The 22,185-nt window shown below is 39.5% G+C and overlaps 1 protein-coding gene across 22 annotated transcripts in view; it reads right to left on the bottom strand.

The window, feature by feature from the left end:
• Window positions 1-398: 398 nt before the first annotated feature.
• BAZ2B (bromodomain adjacent to zinc finger domain 2B) overlaps window positions 399-22,185 on the bottom strand; it is a 277,861-nt gene continuing 256,074 nt past the window's right edge. For all 22 annotated transcript variants that reach the window (XM_084644095.1, XM_084644075.1, XM_084644088.1 and 19 more), the window contains 4 exons: window positions 18,790-18,936; window positions 13,311-13,573; window positions 12,137-12,280; window positions 399-1,880 (listed from right to left, as the gene is read on the bottom strand). In XM_084644095.1, coding sequence (XP_084500221.1) covers window positions 1,727-1,880; window positions 12,137-12,280; window positions 13,311-13,573; window positions 18,790-18,936 — 708 coding nt within the window. In that variant the 3' untranslated portion in view covers window positions 399-1,726. The remainder of the gene's footprint in view (window positions 1,881-12,136; window positions 12,281-13,310; window positions 13,574-18,789; window positions 18,937-22,185) is intronic.

The raw sequence follows: 22,185 nt of genomic DNA on the forward strand, positions 1-22,185 counted from the left end.
ATTAACTTTTTGAAAAACTTTGATTTGATTTATGGAACAAGTATGAATCAGAACTAACTTTAAGCAGAAAGATAGGCCTTTCTAACTTGTAATAAAGCATATGTAATAATAATACCTACATTTAATACAGAGAGACAGATACACTGGTAAAAACTGTGCGCGTGTGTGTGTGTGTGTGTATATATATATATACACACACACACACACAGAGTTTTTGCTAGTATATAATATATATATTTATCATCACACTTAACATATAAAACATTTTAACATATAACCGTACAAATATTAATCAATCTTAATACTCCTAAGAGGTAGATGGGTAAGATTATTATCCCCATTTTTCAATATTTCTTTTATACATATATCTCGAGTACTAAATAACCAAGAAAAACTGGTTTGCAAAACAGTCTTTTATTGTATCCGTGCCACACATACTAGTGAAAAATAACACTCCTATAAAAAAAGAAAAGAAAAAAGAATGCTACCTTTTCCACAACGTTTTTGTTTTAAATAAAGCTTCAAGTACTCTTACATACGTACAAAAAAAAAAATTCTGATCTATCTGCCTCCAACAGGCCACCACAACACACAGTAGATAAAACACAGTGGTTACAAATGTCTTTTGTTATTTCTGTGGCAAGGCAAATGGAGGGAAATGTTTCTATGAAAAAATACTGTGTGCGTAAGAAATTGTCACAATTTTATTTCACATGGATACAAATGATTATACTTAAATCTGAGGCCCTGGTGGCTTGAAATTATATAACAAAATAGAAAAATGGAAAACTAATATCCCCTACACCCTGTTTTAAAGGCAGGCACTACCAAGATTAAGGAGACCACAGTGTTGGTAGAGGATAATTACTGTACAAGCAGTATAGCTATAATTACCTTCAGACTAAAATAAAATGCTACAGTCCTTCTAAGGCATAAACAATAATGTCTGCAAATAATATGTACACATCATACATATTTAAAACAAGACATAATATAAACAATAATGAACAGTATATACATATGTCTCAAATTTTCTTCACTGTCTTCAAATACAATTTTACTACACAAGTGATGCAGCAACATATATATATATAAATGTACTTGTAACTCTACAGTAAAGTTTTAACTTTTAGTGCTTTTATAGCACATCAGTGTAAACAGTTTTACTTGGCTTTGTTTTATATTTTAAAACATTCCTTGTTGTATTTTCAAGATTTAAAGCAATTTTTCTAATTCTTCCTTTTCACAGAAAACGAAGATTCTGGATGCTGTTTAATCATAAATAATTCATAAAATTAAATACATTCACTAAAAAATAACCTACAAAGTAAAAAAATGAAAAATAGATATTTATTGAAAGGGAAAAGAGAACCATTTCCCCAAGTAGAGCTCTGGTGGTTGAATATTCAGTGCGTTTTGATATATTTTAAATTGCTATTGCACTATAACACCCCTTTCTTTGAAATTCTTTGGGTGTGCTTCCCTGTTCTACCTAAATTAGTTTGATAAAACACACAAACCAATAACCAAGGGCCATGGTTGCTGTAGGAGTGAAGCCTTTAGAATTAGTATCACTCTTCTGCGATACTTCTCTTTAAGGAAAAAAAAAACAGTCATTAGTTATGTGTGTGCCTTGCACTTTTTATGTAAATACAGTTCACATTGCTGGTCTCATTTGTCCTTGTTTAAGGAAAAAAAAACAAAAAACAACTGAGTTCTCATAAATTCAGCTCACTTTGAAAATCTCTGTCCATTTCTTTTCAAAATATTTCCTCATGTTGTGGCCAGCCCTGCCTATGTCAGAATCATCTTCATTAAAGGTTTCACAGTTGTCAAAAACAAGCCTGATGTCTAGAGAAAATGCTTCAGGATTAGGGTACCTGAAAGAACAGAGAGGGTAAGGTTTTTTTTTGGAACACTGAGAATCCTGGGGGAAAAAAACAACAATCTACATACATCAGAAGGGAATGTAAAAATACAAATTAATGTACAGGTGACCATGAAATATTCAGTATATACTGTACATCTCAGTTATAATTTTGACATTTCTAGTTTTAATATTAACTAATTCCAGGAAAATAGTCTTTAGAGCAAAAATGATAATTTCTATTTTTGTTTTTGATGTTTGCAGAAAGTAGTCTAGAAGGGAGAATCCCACGTCTATAATAGAACCAACACCAATTTTCAACCAACGCTCTTCCCTCAATAGTTTTCTGGTTAAAATAATCAGGAATTATTCCCATTTTACTTCTACCTTATTTGGCTGCATCACTGACTGTTCTAAGTGGACTAAAGAGTTCCATTTACTTTTCTTGTGATAGCAATCTGTACAGCATACAGACCCATATGGGTATGTCTACATATCAAAGAAAAACCTGCAGCTAGCCTATGCCAGCCAATTGGGGCTCCTGGGCCTCGAGCTGCAGGATGGAAGGGTACCAGAGTTCGGGCTCCCGCCCGAGCCTGGAAGTCTACACAGCAATGAAACAGCCCCTCACAGCCCAAGCCCCGCGACCCTGAGTTGGCTGACAGGGGCCAGCCATGGGTTTTTCTCTGCTGTGTAGACATACCTCATGTAATGTAAGAGATTGTCCCATTGAGTAACTGGAGGGTTACAACAGCATTGCTTTATATTTCTGTGAGTGTGAGAATGAGAAGGGGTGAGGGAGAGAGAAAAAACAATGTCCCAACTATACATCTGGATGCCTTCAGTAAAATGGATTGGATGTTAATAAACTAAAATGTAAATGCAATATTGTAAATTATCATATGCAAGTCTTGTCTTAACCTTACTGATCTCACAGTGTGCCAAATCCTGAGCTAGACTAAGCAACGGAAAGAAGTTACTCACTTTGTGCAGTAACAATGGTTCTTCAAGATGTGTCTTTCGATAGGTAGCTCCACTGTAGACGTGTCTGCGTCCCTTCGCTGCTGATCGGAGAACTTCAGTTACAGTGTCCATTAGGCCTGCACGTGCACTGTCTCTCCTTGTGCTGTGCCACAAAGCTAGTCAGTGTGCGGGAGCTAACCCCCCTCAGTTCCTTCCCTACCGCAGAGTCATTGACAAGAATTCCGAAGTAGAGCGGAGGATGGCAGGTTGTGGAGCACCCATAGGGACACAAATCTCAAAGAACCATCGTTACTGCACAAGGTGAGTAACAACTTCTTCAAGTAGTGTCCCTATGGGTGCTCCACTGTAGGCAACTCCTGAGCAGTATCTCTTCTGGAGGGCTGGGACTTTGGAGTCAAGTCAATCATAGATGACAGCATTCTGGAGTTGAAGATGGCATCAAAGGCGGAGTCCCCAGTGATTGCATAATGTTCTGCGAAGATGTGGACTGACACCCATGTCGCCACTCTACAGATCTCTGAGATGGGGACATTCTTGAAAAAGCCAACGGATAAGGAGCTCGACCTTGTGGAGAATATATGAATAGTATCTGAAGGGGTCATACTGCAAACTTGGTAATGGTGTCTGATACAGTTTGAGCTCACTTGGAGCTCTTTGGGCTGATATTGCTGAGCCCTTGGCTCTTTCCATGATGGACAGGAAAAGCCAGGGGGACTTCCTGAAAACCTTCATACTGTCCAGGTAGAAGGCTAGGGCTCTCCTGATATCTAGTGTATGTAATACAACCTCCCTGTTGTCTCAGTGACGCTTGGGGTAGAAGGTTGGAAGATGAATTACACCTCTACCCTGATATAACGCGGTCCTTGGGAGCCAAAAAAATCTTATCGCGTTATAGGTGAAACCGTGTTATATCGAACCTGCTTTGATCCACCGGAGTGCGCAGCTTCCCCCATGGAGCACTGCTTTACCGCATTATATCCAATTTCGTGTTCTATCGGGTCACGTTATAGCGGGGTAGAGGTGTAATTGGTTCATGTGAAATAGGGAGGTTACTTTGGGAATGAATTTCAGATGTGCCCTGAGAGTAACCTCGTCTCAAAAGAATACTGTGCCATCAGAGCCACTATTTCTCCTATTCTCCTAGCAGAGGTGATCGCTACCAGGAAGGCCATTTTCATTGAGAGGTACATTAGCAAACAGGTGGCCATGGGTTTGAAGCGAGGCCTAGTCAGTCCTTTCAGTACCAGGTTTAGGTTCCATGTGGAAGTAGGAAGTTGAGGTGGTGGGAAGAGGTTTATTATACCCTAGAGGAACCTTTTAATAGTCGGGTGTGACAGCACCAAGTATCCCTCTACTGGTTGATGGAAGGCTGTTATAACCACTAGGTGGACTCAGAGAACTCAGAGATAGCCCCAATTTTTTTTAGTGCATAATCTAAGGTACATGAAAGAGTCAAGGATGTCGGGGAGATTTGTTGGGAAGCACACCAAATCCAAAACCTGGACCATTTTTGCAGGTAGGTACGTTGTGTCGAGGACTTTCTACTGTGTAATAATATCTCTTGCACCTCTTTTGAACAGGAGCTTTCTAGGTGTTTGAACTAAGAAGGAGCCATGCTTTGAAGTGGAGAACCCCAAAGCTGGGATGCAGATTACATCCTCTGTCCTGGGAGAGAAGGTTCGGAGTGACTGGGAGAGAGATCAGCAGGCACATTGCGAGCTATGACAGGTAAGGGTACCAGGTCTGTCTCAGCCAAGTAGGAGCGATCAGAATGACGTGTGCTGTCTCTTTTTATTTTCAGCAGGGACCTTCAATACTAGGGGAAAAGGAGGAAAGGTGTAAAGGATGTCCAGGGAAAGAGGAGAGCATCGCCCAAGGTATGTTTTCCTATTCCCACTCTGGAGCAGTAGTGTGGACATTATTCAGGTAAGTGGTGAACAAGTCTGTGGTCAGCGTCACCCATCTCCTGAATAGATTGTGAAGTACGACTAGGTCTAGCTCCCACTCATGGTCATGTGGGAATTTGTGACAGGCTGTCCACTATGGAATGCTGTGTGCCCAGAAGGTAGGCTGCTGACAGTGTGACATCATGGGAGATAAACCAGTTCCATAGTCTCATTGCTTTTATACAAAGGGAGGGTGACTTGGTCCCCCTTGTCAATTTATGTAGTATATGCAGCTATGTTCTCCGTTAGAATTCTTGTGTGTGATCCTTTGATCAACAGCAGGAAGTGGGTGCAGGCGGACCTCGAGGAGATTGATGTGAAGGGAGATTTCCATGGGTGACCATTTGCCTTATGTGGTGAGGTCATTTAGATGTGCACCCCATCCTATGAGCAATACATCAGTGGTGGGAAGAACTGAAGGGTGAGGTTGCGAGAAGGGAATCCCTCTGCAAAGGTTGGCTGGGCCTTTCCACCAGTTTAAGGAGGTTTTGATCCTGGAGGGTAGTGACGGGTTTCTCTAACCTGTCCCTGTGGTCTGCGAACTGAGCTGAACCCCATCTGAAGCCATCGCATGTGAAGCCTGGCATATGGTATCACCGCTGTGCTCGCTGCCATATGCCCCAAGAGTTGGAGGCAGGATCTGGTTGATCTTTGTGGGCTTCTTTGTACGGCCTCTATGAGTGTGACCAAGGATAGAAATCTGTGTTGAGGTAGCAGAGCTCTGGCCTGTAGCAAGTCAAGGTCTGTGCCTATGAATTCCAGACACAGTACTGGAATAAAGGTTGACTTCTGGGTGTTGATCTGTAGAACCAATTCTGTAAACAGGCATACTGTAGTTTTGGTGAGAATCTCTAGGAGAGATGGGGCTCTGAGGAGACAATCGTCCAGATACGGGTAAACCATGATCCCCTGGGAGCGTAAGTGCATGACTACTACTGAGAGAACCTTGGAAAATACTCTCAGGGCTGATGATAGTACAAAGGGGAGCACTGTGTACTGGTAGTGGTTTTGTCCTAGAGTGAATTTGAGAAATCGTCTGTGAGATATGAAAGTAGGCGTCCAGAAGATCAACGGCCAAAAACCAGTCTCCCTGTTCTGACACTGGAATGACTGTTGCTAGAGCAACCATCTTGAATTTTTGAGCTTTGACAAACGTGTTGAGAGCTCTGAGGTCTAGTATGGGTTTCCGGCCTCCCCTCCTCTTGGGTATTAGGAAATACCGAGAGTAGAACCCTTTGCTTGAAGATTTTGAGGTACCTGTTCTATGGCTCGTAACTGGAGGAGGCAATCTATCTCTTGTAGTAGTAAACTCTCATGAGAAGGGTCCCCGAATACGGATGGGAAAGGGTGTTGTGGAGGGGGGTAGGGAGGTAAAATGGATGGAGTACCCAGTGGGAACGATCTCTAAAACCTATTGGTCCAATATTATGTGTTCCCAGGCACTATGAAATGATGCTAATTGGTGGCCCAATGGGTGTAAAAGCATTGGTCAGACATAGTAGTTGGGGGGGGCGTGGTCTATCGACGCTGCAACTAGCCTGTCAAAATTGGTATTTGGATGTAGACAACTGGGACAAGGAAGATTGTGACCCAAATGGTTTATGCCTAGAAAATTAGACATAATTTTCCTTTCTCTGAAGTTCGTACGGGCTTTGAGCTGGATATTGGAATGTGCATAGTCTATACAGGGACTGGGGACTAAATCTCCGTTTTTGTCCTCGTGTGTAGATGCCCAGCAAACAGAGAGCGGTCAGAGTCCTTCAAGGTATGAATGGAGGCCATCAGTATTTTCTTTGAAGAGCTTTGTGCCTTCAGAAGGAAGATCTTCAACAGTTGACTGTACCTCTTTTGAGAAGCCCGACAGATGGAGCCATGACGCTCATCGCATCACCACCACTGCGGAGATGGACATAGCCACTGTGTCGGCTGTGTCAAGGGACGATTGCAGTGTCGTCTTTGCCACTAACTGGCCCTCCCGGATAATGGCCTGAAATTGGTCACAATGTGACTCTGGCAGCTGTTCAATAAAATCATTCAGTTTTGAATAATTTATATAATCATATTTCACCATGAGGGCTTGGTAGTTGGCTATACAGAATCAAAGCGTGGCCAAGGATTATGCTTTTCTTCCAAAAAGGTCCAGGTGCTGCCAGTCCCTATTGTAGGGAGTGGACCTCATCTGGCATTGGCAGCCACAAGCATTGACTGCCACGGGATTTGACAGGGTCTACCACAATGAAGTTGGGTGGAGGGTGGGAGAAGAGGAATTCAGATTCCTTAGCTGAGACATATTTTTTGTTTGCCTGCTTGCAGGTAGGTGTTACCAATGCTGGGGTTTGCCAGATGGTCCTTGCCAGGACCAAGATGGCCTCGTTAATAGGAAGCATGATCTTTGAAGAAGAGGATGAATAGAGAATGTCAAGGAGATCATGGTGGGTGTCCTTGACTTCTTCCAGTGGTATTTGGAGAGTGTCTGCAATGGTCTTTGCCAAACCCTGGAAGAGACAAAAGTCGTCAGCCAGAGATGGTGGGGAAGGCATGACAGATTCACTCAGGGAGGAAAAGGATATGGTCTGTGGGGACACTTCTTCCTCGGCACCGCCTCCATGTTCCTCCATGATGTCTTTTGGAGGTGCCGAAGCTGCGGATGTTGCGGCCAAGGGGATGTGCCTCAAGGATTCTCGGGTGAGGCTCGACTCTTGAGAGGCATGCTGGTGATATGCCGCCCAAGGGTCCTATTATGGCCACTGGGGTGGTGGTGGCGGCATAGAAACCAGTGGTGGTTCCCATGGATGGCCATTCCAAGATGGCGGAGGTGGAGCCATCTGAGGGTATACTCTGGAGCCCTGCTGATGTTGGGCACCATACAGAGCCTGAGAGGAGTACTGTGACGACGCCTCCTCTGGCTCACTGTCTTACCCTTCACTAAAGGGCGGGAGAGCATGGCATGGCAGCGGAGATGATTCCCATGCTAAGCGGACCTCCACACTGAGCCTCCCAATACTGAGAAGTAGGGACTCTGGTACGTCCAATACGTGGAGGTCTCTGGAGTTCCACCGGTACCAATGGTGGTACTGGGGGAGACAGGGATCTTGTCCATACTGGTCACTCCAGTGCCAGATAAGGTGTTGATGATGGTACTGATACAGACTCATGTATCAGGAGTGCCTTTTTAGCGCAGTGCTTAGTCCTGTCCCTCAGTGCTGATGACTGTACCCATCAGGTCCATGGGCATGTCAATGGTACTAGCTGCTGTTGTTTCTGTGAGCCGTGGGTACCAGACTGGGAAGGTCTCAGTGCTGACCGAACCAAAGATACCCAGTGTGATGAGGATTGGTTACAGCTATCTTGGGGCTCACTACGGCGGCTTCCTGCCTTCTTCTTTAATGACGTGTGGGAAGGGTCACCAGCTTGCTTCTTCGACCCACAGCCTTTAGATGTAGAGGGCTGTGGGGAAGACTCACGTCTGCCAGGTGACTTGTGGTGCAGATCCTGAGAGGATCTGAAAGCTGCCTCCATGAAGATAATCTTCTGTCGGAGCTCTCTATCCTTATGTGAAAATGGCCTGAGCTGCTGGCAGAGACCACATGTCTGGTGGATGTAGCCTTCCTCAAGGCAGCGAATGCACTGGGAATGCTTGTCTGCAATAGGGATTGCCTTCTTGCAAGTAAGGCACTTCTTGAAGCCCGGTGAACCAGGCATACCCCATAAGGGAAAGGTCCCCAAGAAGGAAGAAAAGCACGTGGAAAGGAGGGGGTTAAAGTATTTTTAATTTTAATTTTTTATTTTACTTTAAGAGAAAAATGGGGTCTAGAAAAAACTACAACTACACTAAGAGACAGACTAACTATATAAATGGAAATAGAAAGTAATGTTCCTAATGAATTGCAAATAGCTCTGTCTCTAACCAGGGGCAGTTGAGAAGGAACTGAGGGGGTTAGCCTGCGCATACGGATTAGCCTTGTTGCGCAGCACAAGGAGAGACAGTGCATGTGCAGGCGTAGCGGACACTGCTGTCAGCAGGTCAGGGATGCAAACACAGTGGGGCACCCACTGTGGGGCAGCCATAGTGACACTACTTGAACAAGAATGTTGCATTTCCATTGTACTGGTAACCCCAAGCAACAAGGAAAGTGCCCAAGCATCTCTGCACCTCTGTATTTGTATATCCTGTGGATCTGACCTCACTAGCAGGGGACAATCCTGCACCAGAAAAGTCAGTGACAAAGCTCCAATTAACTTCCAGTGGTACAGGCCCAGACCTCCATAAATCACTAGCCCCCTTCCAGATCAAGTAGCTACTAATGGGCCACTTGCAGATATTCTAGCTTGTAACATGGATATGCTGAAGATTTTGTTCCTCAGCCTTATGCCACTGGAGCACATTTTTCCTATGAGCTAGACTGTACTTCCACTTTATGATTTGGTCCACTACTTGAAATTTAGTCCTAGATCCTTATCACATGGAGGGTACTGATGCATTGTGACAGCGAGTGATCCCGTAAACAAAGGAGAATTCTACTATTCAAAAGGGGTTTGTTGTTTTTTTTTGGATATCAATGTACTACATTGAAAAAAGTATATTCTGCTATTTTCTCAGTCCATAATCTGATTTAAGCCTTCTTGATATTATGTACATTTGATTGCATGAGTTATTGACGTTTGAAAAGGTGATGCATACATTGCAATAACCTTTTTTAATAAGTACATTTGTATATGCATCTTAGTGGCTCATAGTATGGATTAGCACAATAACAACTGACGTGCAGATACCACAGCAATAGGCAAATATAAAATAACTAGATAGAGAGAAAACTGATTTCAGAGTCAATAAGGCTTATTGAATTATTTGGATATATTTGTAAAAATCCTGTGACCTACTTTTATATGACTTTTAAAAGACTTATTTAATGCTGTACTTCATTTTTGGTACTGGTTTGGATATATGAGATGCTGAAGTCAACTCTTCTGAGTTGTCTAACCATCACCTCATTACTTCAAAGCACTGTTTTCAATATTAAACCAGTTTTTTAAAAAAGAAAAAGGAATCAGGCAAATATGAAACTAAATCCATAACATGACTTGTGCCGAGGTATGGAAAAATCTTGCACAAATACAATGTATAATCCTCAGTCCATGGGCCAAGTATGTAATCCTCATTCAAGTAAATCTTCCACTGGTTTTAACAAGAGTTTTCTCTAAGTAAGGAATCCAGAGTCAGGCACCATCTGTGCTTCAAGTCTTAGGTGTGAGAATGAGTTAAGAATGAAGATTCCCTTACTTCTGTGGGTTTAAGTTGAATATTTATGGATTGCCTAAACAGAATTTGCTCCAGTTTCACTTAAATAGCTTTAAAAAACAATTTAAACTAGTGCTTACCCTGTGTGGCCACTCATACTGGTTAAAACCTGGATTGTATCCATTTATCAGCTTGCACATGGAAATTATAGTTGCAAATTAAACCAATATAAACCAGGGTTTAAACCAACATTATAATCTCAACACAGAAAAGCTGCAATAGTTTAACTATTGGCATGTCTAAACTACAGCTAATACAGATGCAGCGCTATAGCTGTGCCACTGTAGCACAATGGTGTAGATGCTTCCTATATCGACGGAAAGGGTTTTTCCATCGACGTAGTGAATCCACCTCTTGGAGAGGTGGTAGCGAGGCTGATGATAGATGAATTCTTCTATCAACTTAGCAGCATCTACACTATGGGTTAGGTTGACTTAACTACTGCATTTTGGACGTGAACATTTTCACACCCTGAGCAACGTAGCTAAGTAGATCTAATTTTTAAGTGAAGACTAGGCCTAAAGCAGTTTAAATACAACACCTTTAGCTAAACTGGTACACTTAGTGTGTAGACCAGGCCTTAAGGGCTGTCACTTGCCACTGCCTTGTACTCTGATATTTACACCAGCGCAAAATGGGCACAAGATGTTACCTACTCAGAATTCTACACTCATGTTGTTGGGTGCATTTTACAACTACTTTGCACTAGTGTAAATGACTACATAAGGTGCAAGGCAGTGGAAAAACAGGTACATAATATTACTTTAGCATTTTGTGGATGAAAGTTAGTTTGTCAACACATAAATTACATTCTTAACGGCCTGATACTGTAAATCAGTGTGCTTTCCTGTCATCTGTGATCACCTATGCATAATAGTATTTTCTTAATATTTTATTTAACTTCACAAATACCTACAGTATAGTAAAAGCAAAACATTTTACTTCTGAATTTGGTTGGTTGCAGTGAGGACTCCATGACATCCGTGGGAATTTCAGGCTATATTTCCATCATAATCTATTGGGTGGCAAGTGTAGTAGCATTAACAGGCAGAATCCAATTTTCTGTTTCTTTGGTATTCTTTGCATTGCCTGTTCTGGCCCAGTGACTCTACAGCATGCCAGACCTATAGTACTACTATAAAGTATTACCTATAGTAGTCATTGATTATTAAGAGGAATGGTTGAAAAGAAAGGCTTATAGTTGTACATTTTAATAAGAGAGTGTGTGTGTGTTTAAATCTGTCATAGGATCAAATTCAGCTAAATGTGGGAGAGTGCCTTGCATTACCCTAGCAAACCCTCCACAGCCTGTTCTGAATGGAGCTAATGGACTCCTAAGTGAATCTCTCTCTTCCTCCTTGGCTGAAAGTTGCTTCAGTGTTGGTTCTTAAGATTGCAGCAATGCAAAGTGGAGAGAAATGACATCTGAGATCTTTCCATGTGAATTGAAAAAGAGTCAGCGGAAGGGGTAAATAATTGTTCCCGTTATTTATTTTAAATTTCTCTAACAAAAGGACTATGAAACAATTAACCACTATTTGTTGTAATGTTTCATGCTTTCCTCTAGTACGTAGCTTTGGAATTAATTATAACCAATGTACAGTAATACTTAAAAAGATGTCTACTTAAAAATCACATTCCTGTCTTGAAATTAAAAAACAAAAGCAAAAACAAACACACAAGTAACTCAAAAGACTACTACAACTGAAATAAATAAATCATTGATTTTTCAGGGTTATTTTGTGCATTTAGAGCACTTTGTGAACAGTCAGTTTTACTGTTTTCTCTGTGAAGTTTGTTTCTCAGCTTCCCATGATGTTTGAAAGGGTATTTCACATAGGAACAGGGAAGAGAGAAATATTTATAAAACATGAAATTGTGAGGAACCATAAAAATTAGCAGGGGAACTCCAGGGCACAAACAGCATCTGAAATTACTTTTAATTCCTTGTTTTTAAAATTATTAGATTTCAAGTTGATTGTGTCATTTTAATTTTTTTGCTGAACATTCACAAATGTAATGTACAATATGTTTACTTACTGTCCACTGTTTAGCTTCTCTCTGATGGTGGAAAAGTCCATAGGTTTTTTAATAACCTTCTTATAACCAGGAACAAGTTTCAAGTTTACAGGAAGTAGAAAAGGCCATGCATCTTCATGAGTTTCCAGTTCAGACAGGATCATGCTGAATAAAACAAGATTTTAAATCAATACCTTCAGCTGTTGGCTCATTTGCACAGGATGTTCACTGTCATGTACATTCACAACATGTTGTCACTCTAACTTTACTAGGGAGAGCATAATATTGTCATGTATAGTGCATAACGCACTCAATAAGTAACATTTCTCATTAATGCTCAGTTTATCATTTATATCTCTTTGAAGCAGTGGTTCTCAAACTATTGTACTGGTGACCCCTTACATAGCAAGCCTTTGCATGTGACTCCCCTTATAAATTAAAAATACTTGTTTATATATTTAACACCATTATAAATGCTGGAGGCAAAGCGGGGTTTGGGGTGGAGGCTGACAGTTTGCAACCCCCCATATAATAACCTCACAACCCGCTGAGGGGTCCCGATCCCCAGTTTGAGAACCCCTGCTTTAAAGTTAGTTCTCCAGGAAGAAATTCAAATTATTTTTTCAAACAGAATACAATGTATCCATGTAAATTTTCCACAGGGTGATCTTTAACATAGCTCATTTACGTCTATGCAAATCAAACAAGTGCTACTAACTTTCTAAAACAGTCTAAAGGCTTAATTATGCCACTTGCCAGTGAGAGCCAACCAGCAAGGGGAAAAGGTGCACCACAGGAATGGTGGGGCCGTTTGTGGGGCAGAATGCTTCTTTGGCATGTGCTGGGCATCTGGATTTCCTACATCTTTAGAAAGTTGTAGTCAACACTTCTCTCCTCAGTGTCCCCCTGCCAGCTCTTTTTAGCACACAGGAAAAAAGGGGGTAGGATTTCATAGCTACACCCCACCTTGCTACACTCTCATGAGGATACAAGTGTTGTAACAGGTAACTTTAGCTGGGTACTCCCACCACACACACTTGCAGTCCCAAATGGCTGTAATCTAATTATTACTGCCTCCTGTGTGAGGCACCATAGGGAACAGGCCTCTGTGCTCTCTCTACTACAAGCACACTAACAGAGCAGCAGGTACTATTTGGCTTCAACAAATATCTCACAAAAGACAGGCAGACAGTACCTGCATATAGCCAGGTCCTTGGATTCATCTCTTTTAGGTTTCTTCGTAGGAGTGAAGCTTTCTTGTTTTAATTGGTTAGAAATATTTTCATCTATTTTTCTTTTTTTGGGGTCTGTTTTTCCTCTTTTTAAAGAGCTGCTTGTAGTTGCAGAGTCTTCATCCTCCGTATCTCCTGTTAAAGACAATTTCCTGCCTCTCTTTTGTTCATTACTTTTTTTCCCTTTGATTTGAAGTTTTTTTATTTTTAGGGTTTGACCACTTGCCTACAATAGAGAGAATCCAAGTATGTAACAAAACATAACCAGATTACACAGAAGTTTGTATTATTTGTCAACAGAAAACCCATGAAGGTCTGACACACTAAACAGTATCAAAATACAATCGCTGCATTTAGTATGATAAACAGAGAACAGGTAGATCACTTAATTCTTTTTGATCTCTGAAGGTCGTAGACTGTATAATTCATAGGCCAATATTTTCAGAAGTGATTAGGAATTCTGGGTCCTCAATTTAGAACATTATAAAGGCACCTGATTTCCAGAAGATATTGAACAACCATGCTCTAAAAGCCACCAGGCCACTTTATGGCATCTTAAAGTTGAGCACATAAAAGTTGAGGCAAAAAAATATCACTAGGCTCTTTGGAAAAATCTTGGCTACAGTCTTAATTCAAAAGTCCATTGGAATTCTTTAAAGCTCTAAGAAAAAAGAAAAGGAGTACTTGTGGCACCTTAGAGACGAACAAATGTATTTGAGCATAAGCTTTCGTGAGCTACAGCTCACTTCATCGGATGCATTCAGTGGAAAATACAGTGGGGAGATTTATATACACAGAAAACATGAAACAATGGGTGTTACCATACACACTGTAAAGAGAGTGATCAGGTAAGGTGACCTATTACCAGTGGGGAGGGGATGGGGGGGAAGAGATGGACCTTTTGTAGCGATAATCAAGATGGGCCATTTCCAGCAGTTGACAAGAATGTCTGAGGAACAGCGGGGGTGGGGGGAATAAACGTGGGGAAATAGTTTTACTTTGTGTAATGACCCATCCACTCCCAGTCTTTATTCAAGCCTAAGTTAATTGTATCCAGTTTGCAAATGAATTCCAATTCAGAAGTCTCTCGTTGAAGTCTGTTTTTGAAGATTGTTTGTTATAATATTGTGACTTTTAGATCTGTAATCGAATGACCAGAGAGAGACTGAAGCTATATATATAATGGGCAAAAAAATACAATTTCAGACTACATGTTCAAAAAGATTAAAAGGCTGGTGAAGTAATGGTCTTCCTCTAAATGGCTTTGGTACAACCACACCTGGAATACTGCATTTGTTTCTGACCAATACTACTGGAAAGACATTGAATATTGTGGAAGATAAAGATTTTTATTTAAAGGTCAGTAGACAAGGAATTGATTGCTTTATGCAGAAAGATTAGAAGAGTTAAATATGTATAGTGTGGCAAAGACAATGAAGGGAGAACACAAAGGAAGTCTACAAATACATGAATGGTATAAACAATATGGAAGAAAGGAAAATACATACATACATACATATATAAGAATAATGGGATGAAACTAAGAAAGTGAACATGGTAGACTAAAAAGCTGAAAGCTTCCTGACAGCAAGATATATGAAGCATTGGAAAAATGTGCTAAAAGAGGTGACGGCCCTATCACTGCAATTTTAAAACTAGACTGGACAAAACACTAGATTTTGTATTAACAGACACTATAAAAATATCTAAATATAGACAGGGAAAGGACTGAATGATTGAATAGGTCTTTTCCATCTCTACTGTCTAATTCTAACAGATCCTTTCTTGATTAAAGACTCCGAAAGCCTTAGTTTAGTCTTAATACCAGGATGCCGGAGGTCTAGAAAACAGACTAACAATTTAGTAGATTAATTACAGTGAAATTCCACAACTAGACAAAGGGATTCATTCAGAGGACCACATCATCTTCATGCAAAATGAAAGGGACAATGAGATGAAAATGCCTGCATCTTACTGCCTTTTAAAGATCAATCTTATTGCAAGATTGAAAGCTAAACTGAAAAGACCATGGGGAGAACCACAATCTTTCAAGGATGATAAACAGGATGTAAAAAAACAGCCCACGTCTGAATAGGGGAGGACAGATATGCAAAAGCCTTTTAAAAAGGAGCCATAGCAGGTTGAGAAAACAAGAAGTGTCCAGCAAGCCTATGCTGAAAGGGGAACATCAACAGATTTATAGATTGCATTCATGAAGTTTCATTTAGCTGCCTAAGCAATGATAATGAACTCCAAAATTTCCCTTATTTGATAAAACGAGGGTCCAAGGATGTCTGTAAATGAAAAATCTCAACTAAACATTATACAGATATTTCCTGATAAGTCTGTAAACAGGGTTTGGGTATTGAGAGTACCAAAAAACCCCATTACATCTGGATTCTCGCTCTAATCTTAACAGGGATTTCCTAAATCTAGAAGTCAAGTACCTAAAGCTACTGAAGAGACTACACTGAAGTTTTCCTAAACTCATCCAACCAACTATTCTCCAGCCAATGTGTTATAAAATTAAGATAATATCAATGAATAAAAAGAGACACTGTCAAACTAAAAACTATGTATTAAAAATGGTTGTGTTACACACACATCTTAGATAATTTAAACAAGAGTTTTAAAAATCAGATTTAGATTTCATAATATTTGCTGTTTATTGACTTTCTATACTTCATTCATCTCTATTTAGTAAATTTTGCTTCTTGTTTCTCAAGCACTAACAAAATGCTATTATATTCTGGGGGCAAATACTAAGAAAATGTTTAAATACACCCAAAACCAATTTCATTAACACTTTAAAACACAATTTTCTAACATTTGTGTTAGGTTTTGTAAAATGTTATTTTATTTTTTCAGTCCCCTACTTGTGGTCTAGTGTTCACATCTGATTGTATTTTATTTATTACCAGGTTACAAGCAATAATGATGCTGGAGGCCTTTTTTGATATCTGGGTTCTCTGTTTAGTTCTCTAAAAAACTGTATGTTACACATTTTTTCAGAGCATGATTATGTAGAATTCATTACTTACTGTAAATAGTTATATCATTTGCCTATCTATGGCATGAATGGTAAACACATTGCTTAAGCATTTTGGTCCTGATAAAGCTGGAAGGGCTGACATTGTTGCACCATTTGTATAAGATGCAGAGAATATGAATGAATTATACGAGGAGAAAAAACTTAGAAAAACTAAGAATTCCTTAGCTTTAAAAACAGAATACTGCAAAGATTTATAAATGACTATGAATTTTCTATACTATTACCACACAGTGGTTTCTATTTTTTCTTGTTTTAAATATAGGGAAGTACTCTAGTATCATACACACATACCTGTATGTGGCAATCGTTGCAAAATGCTGACTTAATGGTGACCCTGTTGGAGGGTCCTTCAGATGACAAGTCAATTGAAGAGTCATGGGAATGGACCAAATGTCCTCGCTGAAGGCCTGAACATGTGAAGTGCTGTTTACCCTCAACTTGCAATTAAATTAATGGGAGCTGAGAGGGCTTAGTGCCTTCTTTGTCACTTACCTCCTCACGGGATCAGGCCTTCAGTAAAGTTAATGGCAGTTTTGCCTGAGTAAGCCCTACTTGAACTTGGTCAAACTGATATCCCTTAAACACTTATTTTATCTGGAATTAATCTACAGAGGTAGCAAGTCAATGTCAACATTTGCCATCAGTTGCCACACAGAAGTATCCTAGATAAAAGTGTTTCCCTGTACTTACAATACAAAATAAATGTGGTATTACCATTACATATGGTGATGTTACATTTGTAAATGTATTGCTGGCATGCATCTTTATAAAACTTGTTGGCTGAAAATTCATAATAAAGCAGATGTTTTATAACAAAACATGCAATTAGCTGAAAGTTGCCCAGTTTCGGTTTTTGTTACAGGGAAAAGATTTATGAAGTTTTCAGCAAATCTGTATTGAGCTTTAACCTAGACTGCCTGGATTGATTTACAGTTTAAGGTATCTACAAAGACAACAAGGAGTCCGGTAGCACCTTAAAGACTAACAGATTTATTTGGGCATAAGCTTCACTGCATCTGAAGAAGCGGGTTGTTTTACCCACAAAAGCTTAGGCCCAAATAAATCTGTTAGTCTTTAAGTTGCCACCGGACTCCTTGTTGTTTTTGTGGATATAGACTAACACAGCTACCCCCTGATACTTGACAGTTTAAGGTAGACATCATGATAAATTTGGTGGGTTTACAGAATTTTAGACCCAAATCCAGCAAATCTGGGAGTCTTTTCTGAGTTGCACCTTTAGTTTCTGGCTTCCTTTATACCCAAATGTTTCAGTAATTTGGGAAGGAGGAAGGAAACCCATGATAAAAGGTACAGGGTGCTTTATACAGCATAACACTGTCTATGGCAAAGCACCAGTTAAGGGACACTATTAAAAGGAAGTGGTGAATTCTCCATCTCTTCACCTCTGCAATTCAAGACTGCATGTCTTTCTGGAAAATATACTTTAGTCAAACACAAGTTGTGCTTTAGTCATACAAGTTTTTGGGATGAATTCTGGGGGAAGAGTGAAATTTAATAGGCTGTGATATACAGGAGGTGAAACAAGCTGATCTAATGGTCCCTTCTGGCCTTATGCTCTATGAAACTATTACAAAATATTAAAATAAACTCAGTTTTAAAAAAATGAGTTAAAAGTATCTTCAGGCACTACAATTGTCCTGGAATTCCCCCCTTTCCCTGTATTGCCAATTTCTGTGGTTTTACATTTCCATTTTCCTTTTTTAAAAAGATAGGGTTTCTCTCCCTTATTGCTGTGTGAAACACCCATGGAAACTAAAACGCAAACTGACTGAATATAGTGAGAGAAAGAGCCAAACTGATTGTTAACAAAGTGTTATGAAATACAAATACAGAGTAATTATACAGCAACCTTAGGTGTTACTTGTAACAATAGAAGGTGAAAGATTTGTCTGAGAGAAATATAATCTTTGATTAGCACTATATGAGAACGAAGTGACACACTAACATCATAATACTACTACATTTGTTTTCATACTGCATATCTGTATGAAACATTTGTCTGTCAACAGTTATATCAACTTTGTTTGAAAGGTGAATGAAAAAACTTATTTTAAAATAGAGAAAAAGATGCTTAGGATATCAAATTTGTAGCAGCCTATGTTTAAATGCAAAATTACTGATGAGTACAATTAAAAACAAAGTAGCTGAAAGTCATATCCTTTGCCAACACCTTTATTAAGACTCTATTCTTCTCTTGCAACACTTGAAAGCATCCCTAATAGTCACCCAAGCCAGTATAAGGCATGCAGATTGCTGCTCTACTTTAGATGTTTGTCAAGTTGTCAGCAATTGCTGGAGAAGCACAGAACTCTGAACTCAGGTACTGGAGGGTCAAAAACATTTCAATTCATCTTTAAGATTAATATTACCTTTGCTATGCAGGCAGGACAAAACCAGTCACCCTCTGGTATAGTAGTGATCTTCGGCCTATGGCAGTATGTATGACAGCCTTTGTCACAGCCATCACAAAGAAGCAGAAGTTCCTCATTATCTCCCTTTCGACATATTTGGCAGTACTACAATACATGCAAAATCACTTTAATTCAGTAAGCCTCCCTTAAAAAATGTTCCTGAAATGTAGTAATATATGCCATACATTCAGCACTGGAAAATATTTTCCACATTATCTTACATACGTACAGTAGCCACAGCTATACATGTGTATACATCTATGTATTTCTATAATTTTCTCTCTCTCATGTATATGGACAACTACATAATAGGTTGTGGTTGCACTGGGATTATCTGCATGGCTCGTGTACAGTGTGAGGAATTAAGCCAAAGGCGAAATGCTTACACATTACACACTTGAAAAACACATCTACATTTAACACTGATGTCAAAGCATACAAAGCAATTAATACCTTTTACATTTCACTAAATGCTGCAGAGGTATTGGATAACCACAAAAACCACTGATAGCACATATGCTATCTCAGCGACTCTGTCTCCACTTATGCCCTATGGTGGAAGTCACAATCAATTAGAATGCTCTTGTTGTCTGTCCCCAGGGTTGACATCCTAGCGCTAGAAAGCAGGGCATCCTTAGATCCCTCTGTTCTGGATCTACTCTCTTATAATCTGCCAATGCCAAGATTGGCAGCCTTTAAGATACAGCAAGACACATCTGTTTAGTCTCACTTTGGATTTTTCATCTGGTTCAGCAGCTGGTAGGGCATTCACTGTTTGCAGATAGGGCACAGCATTTATGGGAACTGATCTTCCGTATGACTAGGCATTGGCTAATAATTTCATTGTGTAGGAAATGTAATCAATTTTAATTTTACATAAAAACAAGTTCACATGAAACAAAAGACATGATCAAAATTTAGGTTGGCCTTATACTGGGCATATGGCTAGGAGTATGTAAGCAGAGCTTTATTTAAAAAGTGAATAAATTTAAAAGTAGGTCAGTAATATGATAATTATTTGATGAAGTGAGCTGGGTAGAAAAAGAATGAGACACTGCATCCCTAAGGTTTGTGGGGAAAAACAGTCTGAAATTTTTATTTTGCATATCTTAATTGCAAGATCTAGTATGTTATATGGTTTGTAGAACTTTATAAAGTAATTACATTTTAAAATTAGTACACTATTTTAGAAAAATAATCAGAAAGGGCCTGATCCAAATCCCATGGAAATCAATGGGAAAAATTAATAAGGCTTTGGATGAGCTCCTAAATTAACTTAATACTAGCACTAAAATAATTCCAATTCATTATTAATTTTCCCACAGACTCCAGGAAATCGTGATACCTTTATATCTCTGGAGTTGTTTCTCATTACAACTTTTTTTTTGTTTTGTTGAAGTCTTAGTAAGTCCATTGCAAAAACGTACACTAGCAACAACTGGATACAGAATTTACACTAAAGATACAGCATTAAGATGGAATAGCAGCATGTTTTAGTGGTTGGTTAGTATAAGTCTAAGATGCATGTAGCTTTATGCCTTCAGCTGCACATGGTGTGGATAAATGGAAAAATAAAACACAACTAGACATTTGATTTACATTTTAAAAATAGAAAATTTGGTATTTTTATTTTCTGTGGGAGGTACATTTCTTCTCTGAGTCTCTTGATGTGGAGTGGGTCTTTAAAGTTTCAGAGTAACAGCCGTGTTAGTCTGTATTCGCAAAAAGAAAAGGAGTACTTGTGGTACCTTAGAGACTAACCAATTTATTTGAGCATGAGCTTTCGTGAGCTACAGCTCACTTCTGAACCGCCAAGGTGACGGGAGGGACAAAAGTCCATGGTCCTTGTACAGACCAGACCACGTAAATGACTCCTCACTTTCTCAACTGGAGCCAACTAGACATGTCCATATCAATACAAACTGACCTGCAATTTAGGGATTCTGATTTCATGGACAGTCATATTTGAACTCTTTCTAGACCGCTATAAAATTGAAGGTCATACTGTAAAGTGGTCAACCTGAAGAACTTTCCTGTTTTGTATTGGCTAGATAGATACAATACCTCACCATTTGCTATATGGCGGGGTGGCCAAACTGTCGCTCATGAGTTGTATGCGGCTCTTTTACAGTTAAAGTGTGGCTCCTGGAGCCCCCCATGCTCCTCCCCCATTCTCCACCTCCCAGACTTGGGGTGGAGCTCAGGACCTCTGCCTTGCAGCAAGGTGTTGAAGTAGGGGCTTCTACCTAGCAGGGAGGTGGGTCTCAGGGCTTCACCCTGGGGCACGCCTGCTGGGGCTTGGAACCTCAGAGGGCCGAGCCTGAAGCCCCAAGCCCTGGCAGGTGCCTCCCATGGGGCAGAAGCCCCGAGCCCCAGCAGGCATGCCTGGGCTCTCGAACTTCTGAAGATTGTTGTATGTTGCTCAGTGGGTCAGTAAGTTTGACCACCCCTGCTATAGGAAATACTTGGGAAATAATGCAAATAATGAAGTAAGTATTTAGCTAAGACAATAATGGCAAGTTCTTAAGTGTGGCTACTGTATATTATTCAAATGTAATTTTTATTTAGACCTCTGACCTCAGTGTCATGAGGTATTAATATTTTTCACAGACGTATTATACAGGCAAAGAGACAATTTGCGTAGCTTTGCTAGAAATGTATTAAATTAAGTGCTGGAAGTCATGGCACATGTCAGTCAAAAGCCACTGCAAATGAAAAATCTAGGCATTGAAAAGGAGCTGCTTAATAGAGAGTTAAAATACATTATTGTTAGTTTTAAAATACTGCAAATGAAGAGCTGTTATAATAAGCCTATTTAATTTTTAAAAATATTTTCTAAATTATTATTAAATACAGTCCATTTTAAATTAAACAAGTTACAGTTTGATAATCTTTGGCTGGACTATGCAGACACTGCTTAGAGAAAATTCTGTGACTTCAGGATCAGAGCCAGATGTGTTTGCAAATATTTATAAAATAGTTATTAAGAAAAAGGCAATGGATCAACCGAGGACAAAGCCAATCGTTCGAGTGCCTGATATAGCCATTTGGACCTCTCTGAAGTCGTCATACTTTTAAAGTAGGAAAAACTTCATTATGTAATATCTACCATAACATATTATATATTTCATTTTATATCTTTACATTAATGTATATTTGAATTTTATATATTAATACATATTTACAATTTATATTTTTATAAAACTATATATATCATTTAAATTTATGTAAGCTGACAGTCCACAACTGAACTAGACAAGTGAGTTTTACATGCAATTATTTTAGAGTACAAACATATTTTTGATCAGATATCTATTTGTGGGAAAAGGGGAGAAGAAATGACAGTAGCCAGCA

The sequence above is a fragment of the Lepidochelys olivacea genome (genome assembly GCF_965140295.1).
Source record: "Lepidochelys olivacea isolate rLepOli2 genome assembly, chromosome: 11".
NCBI classification, from domain to species: domain Eukaryota; kingdom Metazoa; phylum Chordata; order Testudines; family Cheloniidae; genus Lepidochelys; species Lepidochelys olivacea.